General features: G+C 45.0%; 1 protein-coding gene across 1 annotated transcript in view; it reads left to right on the forward strand.

The window, feature by feature from the left end:
• LOC144681722 (receptor-type tyrosine-protein phosphatase gamma-like) overlaps positions 1–15,256 on the forward strand; it is an 803,078-nt gene that overhangs the window by 767,102 nt on the left and 20,720 nt on the right. Inside the window, exon 25 of the mRNA XM_078543625.1 lies at positions 8,025–8,153. Coding sequence (XP_078399751.1) covers positions 8,025–8,153 — 129 coding nt within the window. The remainder of the gene's footprint in view (positions 1–8,024; positions 8,154–15,256) is intronic.

Consider the following 15,256-nt stretch of genomic DNA (forward strand, 5'->3'; position numbering starts at 1 on the left):
AGCTGGTGGCAGCAGCGGTCAGCACTAACACCCTTCAAAAGAAGACAGCACCCAGTGCTGCAAGAGGATGAATGATCTCCTTCATTCCGCCAGGTAAGTCACTCTTCTCATCACCCTCAACTCACACACTCACAACCCCACCACACATCCACAGGGCCCTCGCTCACTGCCGGTTCAAGGGACATCACCATTCGCTCTCTCACACACACCTTCATTGGCCTCATCCCGTCCATGGGACCACTCACCACCAAACAGGCCAGGCACATTTATCATCTGGCCTGGCAGGTGTCCTGCTTACACTTTCTCCATTTATATTCATGAACAAAAAGCTGGCACACACCAGGAGGGGGAGATCGCAAACCGGTGGTGGAATGCCCGAAATCACGGTCCTCACGGACTTTGAAAACCGACATCCAGCTGGCCAGTGAGGACCTGGACTGGTCCTGTGCTGGCGGTGAGGTTGGCGCTGCTCTACCAAGTGAGGATCCAGCTGTGTTACACCCATCAGACAACCATGCTGTGAGTGATGTGTCCTGTTTCACAGGCCACTGCCATGCACTAATTATCTCTTCTTGCTTTCACAGGTACATCTGGGGAACAGCCGACGGAGTCCACGACCCAGAGCCTCCAATCAAGCCCCGAAGAAACCTCCCTGAAGTCCCGCCACAGCGCTCATCCACACCCTCCACCAGTGCAGACATACACCTCGTTGGGACCTAGCTCTAGAGTAGGCCCAAATCACAATCTGGTGAGCACATTTCACCGTCCGATCCACAGCAGGTGGTGTCAGGGACTTCCCAGGTTTCTGGCACTTGGAGGACTGCTGAAGGCCAGAACTTTGCTGAGTCTAAGTCAGATGACGAGCCTCTGGACTCGGTCATGTCACAGTTGCTGGAGCTGCAAAGGCAAGCTAGGGAACAACGGGAAGGGATGTCCACTGCACTCCTCAGATTGCAAGGCACGATGGAGGAGTCCGTCCGCCTTCAGTCTGGGGTGATAGCGCCAGCATGCCAACGTACCAAGATCAACACTGGTAGGATGATGGCCATCGTGGAGAACTTGGTCCAGGACTTCGCTCCTGCACTGCTGCGCGGGCTCAACTCCATCGCTGATGCTAACATTGTTGGCCTCCAACATTGTGTACACAAGAGGGGTGTCAGGCAGCTTGATCTCACGCCAACTACCCCTGCTCCTCAAGGAGTCAGCCTGGGGCTTGCAGGTACCTGTAGAGAGGAGGATCAGCAGGTGCACACTCGGGCCCATCCATCCAGATGACTCCAAGAGTGACCGGCCCATCCAACTCCCCTCTTCCTGTGACCTCAGCAGCTCCAACTCCACAGGCCAAGGAGGGTGCCACTGCCACACAGCAGGACCCCGAAAGCTGGCCGAGGCTCTCCCAGTCTTGACCCTCCAGAGGACGCCCGCCAAAGTTATTTCAGACAGGACAGTGCAGTCAGCAGGCTGCCTCCATCTCCGCTGTGTCTGGGGAGTACCAAGACGTAGCGATAAGATTAGGAGAGGTAAGGAGAATTAGTTGCATAACCTGGGCATAGGTGTTAATCACTTGTACATACTGTTCACTATAGTCAATAAACTCCAAAGAATGTCTCCCTGCCTATGACTCCTTGTTCTGATGAGCAGTGTTCTTGTCATTCAGATGTGAAACCTTTCTGCACAAGGTAAAGGCAGGTGTCTCAGTCCAGGGCCTCTTCCCTGTGCTCTGTGCAGCCTTCAGACCAAAGTGATGGTCCGGCCTCACACTCCCTGGATACATTACTGATGCCTGCACCTCAGTGGTGCTTGTCATTGCTGCCAGAATGTGGTGGGCAGGTGCCACAGAGTTCTCTCGTTCTCTGGGTGTGCTCTCAGCACCTTTAAGGAGGGGCTGTCCCCATCTCTTCAGCATCTGTGTCCACTGATGCTGTGCTCCTGAAGGGCTCAGGTGCTGAAGGCGGACAAAGGATCAGATGCTTCTAAAGTTTCATGGCCGTGTTTCCATGTTATGATCCTGATCACAGAGTGGAAGCGATCTGCCCTCAGCCAGACAGGAGTCAGACATTCTCAGAGGCTATGTGAAGATTTATGCAGTGTCCTGACTGCATGTTGTCATCATCGTCCTGCAGTCGAGTGACTATTAGGGCCTCTACTGCATCTCGATGACAGAGGGCATTTGTGCTGCCATAAGCCAGACTGGGGTCAAACATTCACAGATGCAATGTGAGGAACTATGGGGTCCACTCACTGCATGTCGTCATCATCATGGTCCACAAATCTAGCAGCTATGAGGGCCTCCCGAGCACGCCTGCCTCGCCTAGCCAGTGCGAGGGCCTCATCCCCATCATCACCGCCTCCGAGGACCTCCTCGCCCTCATCCCATCGGCGTCCTCCTCATCGGAGGAGACATGCAGCTCCTCCATCTCCTCCTCAGCCAGCTCCTCACCCCGTTGCAGCATCAGGTTGTAAAAGGTGCAACAGAGGATGACGATGTGTGACACCCTCTGTGGACTGTATTGCAGGGCTCCACCAGACCGGCCCAGGCACTGGAACCTCATCTTCAGCATCCTGATGGTCTGCTCCACCAAGTTGCGAGCTGCAGCATGAGCCTCATTATACCGTCGCTCTGCTGCAGTCTGAGGCCGCCACACGGGTGTCATCAGCCATGGCCTCTGCGGGTAGCCGTTGTCCCCGAGGATCCATCCCTGCAGCTTCTGTGGACCCTGGAAGACTCCAGGGATCTGTGACCAACTGAGTATGTAGGCGTCATGCACACTCCCTGGAAACCGTGCACACACCTGAAGGATGCGTTTCTGCTGGTCTCACACCAGCTGCACATTCAGCAAAGGGAAGTTCACCGTGTATTGCAATGGAGATCTGAGCACCACATAAATGCAGTCGATTGCACCCTGCACCTGTGGCAAACCTGAGATCTGGACGAATCCAATCGCTTTTGCATCCTGGCTGTCTTGGTCCCGGGCGAAATGCACAAAGTTGTGTGCCCTTGCAAATTTGGCATCCGTGACCTCATGGATGCATTTGTGGGCGGAGGCTTGTAAAATCCCACAGAGGTCGCCTGTCGAGTCCTGAAAGGAGCCACTGGTGTAGAAATTGAGCGCCACGGTCACTTTCACGGCCACTGGCAGTGGATGCCCTCCATGTCCCCGTTGCGCCAAATGCTGCAGCAGACAGCAGATTTGACTGACTAGTTCCCTAGACATGTGCAGTTTTCCATTACCCTGGTTCTCGGTCATCTGCAGGAATGAAAAGCAGTGTCTAAAGACCCTGGGTGTCGCTCGGCACCAGCCTGCGACAGCTCGCTGTGGCTCTTGGTTGGAGTGTGTGGGAGCCCCAGCCGCCCCTTCCTGAGGTTTCTGATCTTGCCTCTGCGCAGCTAGGAGCCTCAGTCACTCTCTCATCCATTGTCCTTGCGCTCTGAAGGCCATCAGGCATACAGTTTCACCAGGCTCCATGATCCTGATACGCTCCTCCTGCAGGATGAAGGAGAGAGAGACATGTGGTTAGCATGGGTGTACTAAGAACCTGTCCTGGTTAAGTGTGACGGTCCCTAAACACTTCCCAGAAAGTGCTGACCACCACTTGGATGGCCAGAGATTATTGCACTGCATGGCTGCCCTGTTCACTTGAACCATGGGGAAGACTGGTTCAAACCAGGATGCTGATATTGCAAGGGCCTGTGAGCACTTCCAGCAGTGACTGCTCCATGGTCAGCTTTAGTGAGGAGATTGTACAATATATGCAGTTGTCCAGCTGTTCTGCAGTCCACTAAAATGCTCATGAATTTGCAGTCTGTGCCAGGGGAGGGTGGGAGTTGCGCAGCATGGCACAGAAGCTTTGGAGCACATGGTGGCACTTTGATGCCTCTGCAACACTTGAGCGGGCAGATAAGCTAGAAGCCGGACCCCAATCATATCAACGTGGCTGCGCCTGAACTGTCTGAGTTGCAGAAGAATGGTCACTTTATACAGGTTTCCTGAATGCGTGGCCACTTCCCTCACCCACCCTACACCCCAACCCAAATGCTTGTGCGATATATTCAACAGGAGGGCTGCCCTTAATTTCCCCCCTCGCCACGGGTCGCCTCAACGACAAGGCTGCCCTTAACCCTCTCCCCGGCCACGAGTCACCTCAACGGCAGGGCTGCCCTTAACCCCAACACCCCTGAAGCTTGAAGTCCAACAGGTGACCCTGGCGAGCATTGCACGACGTTACTGTGTCCTCACCTCCGAGTTCCCCTCAAATTGCAGGCTGCCAAGTGCATGCCTTTTATGTGCTGCTGTGAAACACATGAGTGTGCTTTCCTGCCGACGTGGACGGACGATCCAGCGGAGCAGGATGATTCTGGTGGGGTGGCCTGATAATGATATGCTGATGTATTACAATTGGTTTTATGATGTCAGGAAACCACTGGTTTCCCGCCGTTGTAAAACTGATTGTGCCATATTGTCCGCTCACGCCACCGATCACGCCCCTCGTCAGTGGGCACAGAAAATTCCGCCCCAAGTCAGAGATTGTTGGCTCAAGTTTCAGTCCAGAGACTTAAGCCAATAATCCAGGCTGACACTTCAGTACGTTGCTGAGTGACTACTGCACTATCGGAGGTGCTAATTTTTGAATATGATCTTAAATCATCTGCTGTGTCAGGTAGGTGTGAAGAAAATTGTGACATTATTGCACAAAGAGCAGAGGAGTTTTCCTAGTTCCCTGGCCATCATTTTTATTTTTTTTTATTTATTATTTCATGGGATCTGGTCATCACTGGCTAAGCCAGCATTTATTGTCTATCCCTAAAAACCCCTGAGAAGGTGGTTTTGAGCTGCCTACTTGAACCATTGGTCCATGTAATGAAGGCATTTCCACATTGCTGTTAGTTAGGGAGTTCCAGGATTCTAAACCAGTGACAATGAAGGAATGGCATTATATTTGTAAGTCAGAATGATGTGTGACTTGGAGGGGAACATAGAATTGGTGTTCCCATGTATCTGCTGCCCTTGTCCTTCTAGTGGGTTTGGGAGGTGCAATCAAAGACACTTTGGTGAGTTGCTGCAGTGCTGAGGGAAGCTAAAGAGGAGATAGATGAAATTCTAACAACAGTCTTTCAAACCTCCTTGATTATAGGAGTTGTGCGAGAGAACTGAAGGATTACAAATATTACACCCCTGTTCAAAAAGAGGAGAGGGATAAACCTGGTAACTGCAGGCCAATCAGTCTAACGTCTGTGATAGGAAAATTTCTGCAGACCATTGTCAAGGACAAAATTATTCGCATTTGGGGAATCTTAGGTTAATATGGGTCAATGGCATTGATTTTTAAAGGCATATCATGGCTAATTAACCTGATTAAGTTCATTGATAAAGTAGCAGAGAGAGTTGATGAAGGTGATGCAGTAGATGTATATATAGACTTTCAAAAGGCATTTGATAAAGTATTACATAATATATTTGGAAAATAGAAGCACATGGTATTAAAGAGACAATGGTAACTTGGGTATATAATTGGCTAAAGGATAGAGGCAGAGATTAGCGGTGAATGAATGTTTTTCTGATTGCTGAGAAGTATGCTGTGGGATCATCCGGACCCATTAGGAATATCACTTTTCTTATGATTTATTAACGACCTGACATTAGCTATAGGGAGTACAAGTTCAAAGTTTGTGGATCATACACAGTTTGGGAACATAGTAACCAGTGAGCAGGATAGCCGCAGACTTCAGGAGGATATAGATGGACTGGTGAAATGGATGGACACATGACATTTATCGTGGGTGTGTGAAGTGATATGCTTTGGAGGAAACAACATGGCGAGACAATCTGTATTGGGAGGGGGTGGTTGCAAGAGCAGAGGGACCTGCGGGCACACATTCTGGAACTTTGAAGGTGGCAAGCAAATTGATAAGCTATTTAAGAAAGCATATGGGATACTTACCTTTGTAAATAGAGGCACTGAATTAAAAAACAAGGAAGCCATGCCAAACCTTTACAAATCATTAATTAGACTTCAGCTGCAAAGCTGAGCACCACAATTTAAGAAGAATGTCAAGGCCTTGGAGGGGATACAGAGAAGGTTTATCAAGATGATACCAGGGACGAGGGTGAGATTGTGGAGAGACTGGAGAAGCTGGGATCATTCTCCTCAGAACAGAGAAGGTTTAAGTGGAGATGTAATAGACGTATGCAAGACTATGAGTGGTTAAGCAAGTGGTGAGCACGTAGGGAGAAACTGTTACCTCTGGCAAATGGGTTGATAACCTACCATCTGGATGTGTAGATTTAAAATAATCGGCAAAAGAACACAATGGAGAAATGAGGAGAAATCTTTTCATGCAAATTGTTGTTAAGATTGGAATGAAAGAGTGGTGGCAGCAGATTCCATTGGAACTTTCAAAATGCAATTGGACATGTACTTGAATAGGACTAATTTTCAGGGTTATGGAGAAAAAAATGGGATTAAATTGGACATTTAAGGAGTTGGCAAAAGCATGACGGGCTGAATGGCTTCCTTCTGAACTGTAAGATTCTATGATTCTTTAATTTATCCCTCAGTCAACTGGATATTTTCAGGGCATTTATCTCATTCAGTTTGTGGAGAGCTGGCTGAGTGCCAATTGGCTGCTGCATTTTTCTGCATTGCAATAGTGACTATACTTCAGAAGTATTTAACTGATTTGAAGTGCTCAAGGATACCTTGAAGACATGAAAGGAATTATAAAATTGCAGGTTATTTTCTTTAATGTATATATAATTTCCCTTCACAGACTAAATTCTTGTTCTATGCATTGAATAATAACTTTCAAAGGAATTTGATATGGACTTGAAAAAAATAAATTTGCAGGGTTGGGGAAAGAGCAGGGGAGCACAACCAATTAGAGAGCTCTTTCAGAGAGCCAGCACAGGCACTATGGGTTGAATGGTCTCTGCTGTAAGGTTCTATGTAGATACTCTAAATTGAACTAAACAGATTTCATTTAGTGTATCTACATTGGGTAGAATTTTCTGCTTGGCTGTGGGCACACACCCGACATGCTCAAGCGTGTAATAGCGCGCGAAGATGTCGGGCGAGCGTCCGGATGTCATCGCGCACTTGCGCGATATTTTGGTCGGCGGGCACGCACAAGAGTCAGCAGCGCACCCACTGGCAATTAAGAGGCCTATTAAGGCCATTAAAGTAGCAGTTGATCCCAATTTTTTTTGCTGCCCGTCCAACGTTACCAGCGGTTGGTGAGCAGGCGAATTGGCCAGGCGGCCTTTGGATTTTTGAGCAAACCTCAGCCAAGGGCGGGATGAAGTTTCAAAAATTAATTTAAAAACAGATTAAAATGTTAGGACAGAATTTTCAGCATCCGTTCATTCTGAGACGTGGACATTTTTTCCGGATTTTAAATTCTGCCTATTGCTTTTAAATTCGTCAGCTCCCACAGCTCTCTGCCTTCAGGGAGCTTTCCTTCTGCTCTACCCCGCGTCTGCGCTGACTTCAGCGCTCGCCCTCCTCCCCGCCCTCACCCCAGCAGTGCCGAGCATTTCAGCACGCCTTTCACATTGACTGGCCACTAATTGGCCAGCCAGCGTGAAATCGCTGGCGGGGGCCAATCGCGGTCAACAGACCTGGCTGCTCCCGGGCCTGCCAATCGTGGCCGCCCACCCACCTGAAAATTCTACCCATTGTGTTTTTCTTAAAAGTCATCACGAATATTTTTTAAAATTATATTAACTTGAACCAAGAGAGGTTATGATTCCTCAAGGAGTTTGTAGAAATGTGCTGTATTTAAGCACGAATATTTTTTTAAATTATATTAATTTGAACCAAGAGAGGTTATGATTCCTCAAGGAGTTTGTAGAAATGTGCTGTATTTAAGCACGAATATTTTTTTAAATTATATTAATTTGAACCAAGAGAGGTTATGATTCCTCAAGGAGTTTGTAGAAATGTACTGTATTTAAGTGTCTTATCTTTCATTGTGCTTCTAGTCATCACAGACAATAGTGAGTAAAACATCTGTTCAATTTTTAAAGGGATATTACAGAAGCAATGAATTTATTATTACCCAGCATCCTTTGCCACACACAACTAAGGACTTTTGGCGAATGATTTGGGACCACAATGCACAAATAATTGTCATGTTACCAGACAACCATGGACTAGTGAGTATCAAATGTTTTTAGTAATTTTATTATTTCAGCTGTTGTTTTCTTTTCATCGAGTTTAATCTTGTCTTATGAATATTCCATTTTAAAATATATATCAGTTACAGCTTGTCATATTAACGCAAACCATTTGCACTAGGTTTTGGTGCTGCGTATCTAGGAATTTGATTATTTAATAGCATCTGAATTTTTCATTTAACTGAGATTATAAATATTCAAATCTTACAGGTTTGCAATCCTCTGCGTGACTGACAAGTTATTCTAATTACTCTGCTATATTGTATGAATACTAAATTTAGTTTTCATTGGTGATGCTTATCCCTTTTAAAATTAGAACATGCTTTCTGGTATGAAACTCAGATGGGCCCCTGCTGATATTCACCATGCTCTGTAAATATGAAAAAAAGGAGTAAAATATATACCAACCTTGTGACTCACTAATCTTAACCATAAATCTGTGCAAATTTTGGAAAATATAAATACCTTTAACCTTTAAATGCTGCAGCCAAATCTATTTAGACTCGTAAAATTTTATATTTTAACAAGAACTACTCTTGTTTCATGGCTACAGATAGCATTGGCAGTAGTGGCATACAACCCACTTCCTTTACAGCAATGCAAACAAAACCAGGTGAACAAAAGTGGCAGAAGCATAAGTACAGTTAAGAACAATTTCATTAAGAAAGAAAGTTTAAAGAAAAAGGAAAAGTATAAATTGTAATTGTGGAAAAATAGTTTAGGAACTCATAATTACGATTGCTTTGTATGGGACCACTGGCTATGACTCTCCCCTCTGATAGTTCCCTCCTCCGTGGTATTTGCTGCAACCTCTGATCAGCAACTCCCCACTTAAGACAAGAACTAAGCAGAGTGAACTGCAGCCTGCAAATGAGCTAATTCTCAGTTCTGCTGTACTTGACCAATTTGCCATGTCATATATTGTAAGTTCATCTTTAATATTGTACAACTATGGGATACAAAAGATTGAAAAATATTATTGTTCGATTATTAATTTTGGTCCTGAAGAAAACAGCATCAGCACGTTACTAACTGCCACTAAATTCAATGAAAATATTTAATCTTGTTAAATGGGGTGATTCCTGTGCCTAAACAGCATCAGAAACATTTCCTACATCATAATCTGAGGAACTGTAGAGGCATTCCTTGTGCCAGCCATAAATGAGCATTAGGCCCTTTAAATGTGCTAATAAGGGGCGTAAACCCCTTTTTAGGATCCTTTTCCGAAATTGGGCAGCAACTAGGTAAAACAGGGTCGAGACACTGAATGGCCTTCTCCTGTTCCAAACCTATTTCCAGCCTATTATCTTCAAATAGTTACTAGGAATAATGTATCAGACAAAGTAATCTAAGAAAATATTTAAGTTTATAGGAATGGAGTCAGATTTATTTATGGAATGTAGAGATTTAATATAAGTACCTCTTCCTAATAAACATAAAGAGCAGGGATCTTCAGTAAACCTAGCAAAGAACTACTTCAGCTGCAGTGTATTACTTACAGATTCAATTTTGTAATTTATGACCACAAATGGAACCTGACCTTTACTTAACATGGAATGTCATATTTTCTTTAGTGAATCTGACTTGCTATTTCATGTTTATACTTGCTTTGCTTGATTAAACAAATGTCAAATTTTCACTTATTTAGAGGCAAAGTTCATTCTTAATATTATCGATGCAGTTAATGGCCATTTCAATCTTAAACAAGGCAATTATTTACTAGCTGAATCCCAGAACAGTAGCCAAGAAGATGTCAAAATTAACAGTAACGGTCAAAACTGCTGGAGTGTAAAATATTTATTCCAACTTTCTAGTTCTCTGGAGTGCTGATTTGCAATGGCTTTATGCAGCACTTGTGCTGAAGAAAATTAGCCAGAGATTTTTTATGGGTATTTTGTCATGAAAGTTGCTAGAGGTATTTCTGAAGGTCTCTTGAAGGATTAAAGGTGAAGTTAACAAGTGGTATAAATACCTGGCTTGAAAAGTGCTTGGTGCTTGCTCTGCCTCATTTAATTTTGTTTTTAAAATTTAATTCTGCACACTGTTAAAGAAAAATTAAAACTTCAACATACATGCAAGAAACTTAGCCTTATGTTACATTTTACTGGATTTTTATGTGTATATTATTTATTATATATTAAAAATGGGGCATGGTCCAATGGTATTGCACCTGTAGGTGGTACTGTGATCTCACATACTGTAGTGTCACATTGGCAGGATCATCTTATGCCAAAATAAGTAATGCACCTTTAGTTACTGATTCACTATGCGCCCATTACACACTCCTGTCTTGGCAATTTCACCCCTCAAAGCCTGCTCACAATAAACTTCCATTAGCAATAAACTAAACAGAACTCCAGCCATGATTCCACCCCCTATTTGCAAGATAATTATGGATGACAAAGACCATCTAACCCAGCTCATTTCATTCATCCAGATGTCATACCATAGAACCATAGAAAAGTTACAGCACAGAAAGAGGCCATTCAACCCATCGGGCAGGATTTTACGCGTTGGTGAGCAGGGGCGGAGCCCGCTCGCCGACACGTAAAATGATGCGCAGTGACGTCAGGCGGTACTCCCGATGTCACCGTGCCCCATTTAAATTTTCAGGTAGGTGGGGGCGCAGCAAAATCAGCTGCGCGCCCGCCGACCTGTCAATGGCCAATTGAGGCCATTGACAGAGTCAATTAAGTAATTAAAGGATCTGCCTTAAGGTTGGCGGGCAGGCCAGGAGCCCCAGCGTGAATTAGAAAAAGCATGAAACCTCATCCACGGGCGGGATGAGGTTTCATGTCGGTTTTTAAAAATTTTAATAAAGTTTTTGTAAAAATTAAGGACATGTCCCAACTCATGTGATAGTGTCACATGAGGGGACATGTTAGGGAAATTTAATTTTTCTATTTTTAGCTTTTTTACATTTAGATCCAAACTCCCTGAGGCTGCATTTAGGGAGCGCACAGTGCTTCTGTGCAGACATCACGCTGGGATGGCCTTAATTGGCCCGCCCACATAAAATGGCACCACACCCCCAATTGGGGGCACCGATCGGAAGCGCACCTGTGTGTGCCCGCCCATCAACTTCGTCCCCGAAAATCCTGCCCATCATGTCTATGCCAGCTGAAAAAGAAAAAAAAACTGGCTGCCCATTTTAATCCCACCTTCCAACACCTGGTCCACAGCCTTGCAGGTTGCAGCGCTTTAGGTGCTGATCCAGATGCCTTTTAAATGAGTTGAGTGTTTCTGCCTCCACCACCAAACCAGGCAGTAAATTCCAAACACCCACCACCATCTGGGTGAAGAAGTTTTTCTTCATGTCCCCTCTAATCCTTCTACCAATCACCTTAAATCTGTGCCTGTCTGCTAGGGGAAACAGGACCTCCCTGCTGCTCTGTCTAGGCCCCTCGTAATCTTGCACACCTCAATCAGGTTACCCCTCAGCCTCCTCAATTTCAAAGAAAACAACCAGAGCCTATCCAATCTTTCCTCATAGCTGCAATTTTCAAGTTCTGGTAACATTCTTGTAAATCTCCTCTGTACACTCTCCGGAGCAATTATGTCCTTCCTGCAATGTGGCGACCAGAACTGTACATAAAATTCCAGCTATGGCCTAACCAATGTTTTATACGGTTCCATCATTACATCCCTACTTTTGTATTCCGTACCTCATCCAATAAAGGGAAGTATCCCATATGCTTTCTTTACCACCTTATCTACCTGTCCTGCCACCTTCAGGGACCTGTGGACATGCACACCAAGGTTTCTCATTTCCTCTACACCTCTCAATATCCTCCCGTTTATTGTGTATTCCCTAGCTTTGTTTGCCCTCCCCAAATGCATTCCCTCACTTATCTGGATTGAATTCCATCTGCCACTTTTCTGCCCACTCAACCAAACCTTTTCACAGTCAACTACACAGCCAACTTTTGTGTCATCTGCAAATTTCCCAATCATGCCACCCACATTTAAGTCCAAATCATTAATATATACAACAAGCAAGGGGGAGCCAAAATTGAGCCCTGTGGAACGCCACTAGAAACCATTTTCCATTTGCAAAAACATCCATCAGCCATTACCCTTTGTTTCCTGTTGCTGAGCCTATTTTTAATTCAACTCACCACATTCCCTTGTATCTCATGGGCTTTTACTTTTCTGACCAGTCTGCCATGTGGGAACTTGGTCAAATGCTTTACTAAAATCCACTGCACTACCCTCATCAATCATCTTTGTTACTTCATCAAAAAGTTCAATTAAATTAGTAAGACACGACTTTCCCCATGCTGACAAAACCAGGCTGACTATCCCAGATTAATTGGTTCCTTTCTAAGTGACAGTTTATCCTGTCTCTCAGGATTGATTGGAATAATTTGCCCACCACAAAAGTCAGACTGACCAGCCTATAATTATTTGGTCTATCCTTCGGACCCTTTTTAAATAATGGCACAACGTTCGCAGACCTCCAATCCTTTGATACCTCGCCTGTATCTAGTGATGATTGGAAAATGATCCTCAGAACATCCACTATTTCTTCCCTGGCCTCCTTTAACAGCCTGGGCTCCAACCCACCCAGCCCTGGTGACTTATTCACCTTCAAGGATGTCAGTCCCTCCAGTACATCTTCTCTCATTATGCTTATTGTATCTAATATTTCACACTCCTCCTCTTTAACTAGAATATCTGCTTCATCCTTCTCATTAGTGAAGACAGAGACAAAGCACTCATTGAGAACCCTGCCCACATCTTTAGCATCAGAGCACAAGTTACCATGTACATCTATATCAGCCCTACCCTTTCCTTAGTTATTCTCTTGCTCTTAATGACTGGTAAAGCCTCTTTGCATTTTCTTTGATTTTATCTGCCAATGTTTTTTCATATCCTCTCTTTGCTTTCCTAATTACCTTTTTTACTTCGCCCCTGTACTTTCTATACTCCTCTAGGCTTTCCACAGTATTAGGTTTTTTATGATTGTCCTTAGCTTTTTTCCTGCTTTATCTTACCTTGTATACTTGTATACTTCCAGATAACCAAGGGGCTCTAAATTTGGCAATACTGCCCTTTTTCCTTCTGGGGACATGTATACACTGTGCCCATAGAATCTCACTTTTGAATGCCTCCCACTGGTTTGTCACTGATTTCCCTTCAAGTAGCTCTAACCAGTCCACTTTCGCCAGATCACCTGTCAGCTTCGTAAAATTTGTCTTTCCCCAATATAGAACTTATACACCTGTTCTATCTTTATCCTTTTTCAGAATTATATTAAATCTAACTGTATTCTGGTCACTATCTCCAAAATGGTCACCCACTACTACTTCATCCACTTGCCCAGTTTCATTTCTGAATACTAAATCTAGAATTGCACTCCGTCACATAGGGCTTGTTACGTGCTGGCTAAAAAAAGCCCTCTTGAATGCAGTTCAAAGATTTTGTGCCCTCTGTGCCTATTACACTGTTCGTATCCCAGTTGATATTAGGGTAGTAGAAGTCCCCAACTATTATTGCCCTACTGTTTTTGCACTCAGAAATTTGCCGACATATTTGCTCTTCTATCTCCCTCTCAGTATTTGGGGGTCTATAGTACATTCCTAGCAGTGTGGCTGCCCCCTTTTTATTCCAGAGCTCAACCCATATGGCATCAGTTGATGATTCATTTAGTATATCATCCCTCCTCACAGCCCCCTGTCTATCCTGGGATGTTGCCAGGGATGTTGAGCTGCCATTTTTGCTGCTCTTTAAGCCAAGTTTCTGTTATAGCAATGATATCATGCTGCCATGTGTCTGTCTGTGCCCTTAGCTCATCGGCTTTGTTTGCCAAGCTCCTTGCAATTTAATAAACACCTTTTAACGTTGCCAAATTCCTGTGCTGTAAACCTTTTAACCTTTGCTATTTCTGTCTTTCAAAATCACCAGCTAATTTTCTGTCTCCCACTCCCTACTCTGAATTTGTACTATCTAAATCTGCCCTTAGGTTCCCATCTCCATGCCAGACTAGTTTAAGCCCTCCCCAACAACACAAGCAAATCTCCCTGCAGGGATATTAGTCCAATTCAGGTGTAGACCATCCGGCTTGGATTGATCCCATCTTCCCCAGAACCGCTCCAAAAGCCCCAGAAATCTGAAGTCTTCCCTCCTGCACCACCTCTACAGCCATGCATTCTTCTGGTGTATTCTCCTATTTCTATACTTACTAGCACATGGCCTTGGAAGTAATCCAGAAATTACTACCTTTGAGGTCCTGCTTGCTAATCTCTTTCCTAACTCTCTGAACTCAGCCTGCATGACCTCATCCCTTTTTCTACTTATACTGTTGGTACAATGTAAAGCATGACCTCTGGCTGTGCACCCTCACCCACCAGAATGCTCTGAAGCTGCTTAATGATATCCATGACCCTTGCACCAGGGAGGCAACATACCATCCTGGAATCATGTCTGCGACCACAGAAACGTCTGCCTGTTCCCCTAATAATAGAATCCCCTACCATTATTGCTCCCTTCTTGTTTCTCTTCCCACCCTGCACATCCGAGCCACCCATGATGCCCCGGTCATGACTCTCACTGCTCTTTCCAGAGGAACCCTCTCCCCCATTGATACTCAGAACTGAGTACCTGTTAGAAAATGGGATGTCCTCAGGGGTCTGCTATACTACCTGCCTTGCCTTTCTTGTCTATCTGACAGCCACCCCCCAATCCCTCTCTGCCTGCTCTTTCATAAGTTGCAAGATGACTACTTTCTGAAACGTGCTATCCATGTAGCTCTCACTCTTGTGAATGCTCCTCAGTGACACCAGCTGACCCTCGAGTTCCAAGATATGGAGCTCAAGTTTTTCCATTTGGTGGCACTTTCTGCACATGTAGTTGTCCAGGACAGGGGTAGCGTCCTGGAGTCCCCACATGGCATGGGATGTGCATTCGATGGGTATGAACAGCGCAACTGTGCCTCAAATTATTTATTTACTGCACCGAAATTGGAATCTAAGTAAACACAATAAAATGTTAATTAACTCTCATTCTGTCCTCACACTGGTTATTTTTTAAATCCCCAACCCTCACTGGAACTCTCGCTCTGACCTTGTGCCAGCTTTTTT

The sequence above is a fragment of the Cetorhinus maximus genome, chromosome 6 (genome assembly GCF_964194155.1).
Source record: "Cetorhinus maximus chromosome 6, sCetMax3.hap1.1, whole genome shotgun sequence".
Lineage (NCBI taxonomy): Eukaryota > Metazoa > Chordata > Chondrichthyes > Lamniformes > Cetorhinidae > Cetorhinus > Cetorhinus maximus.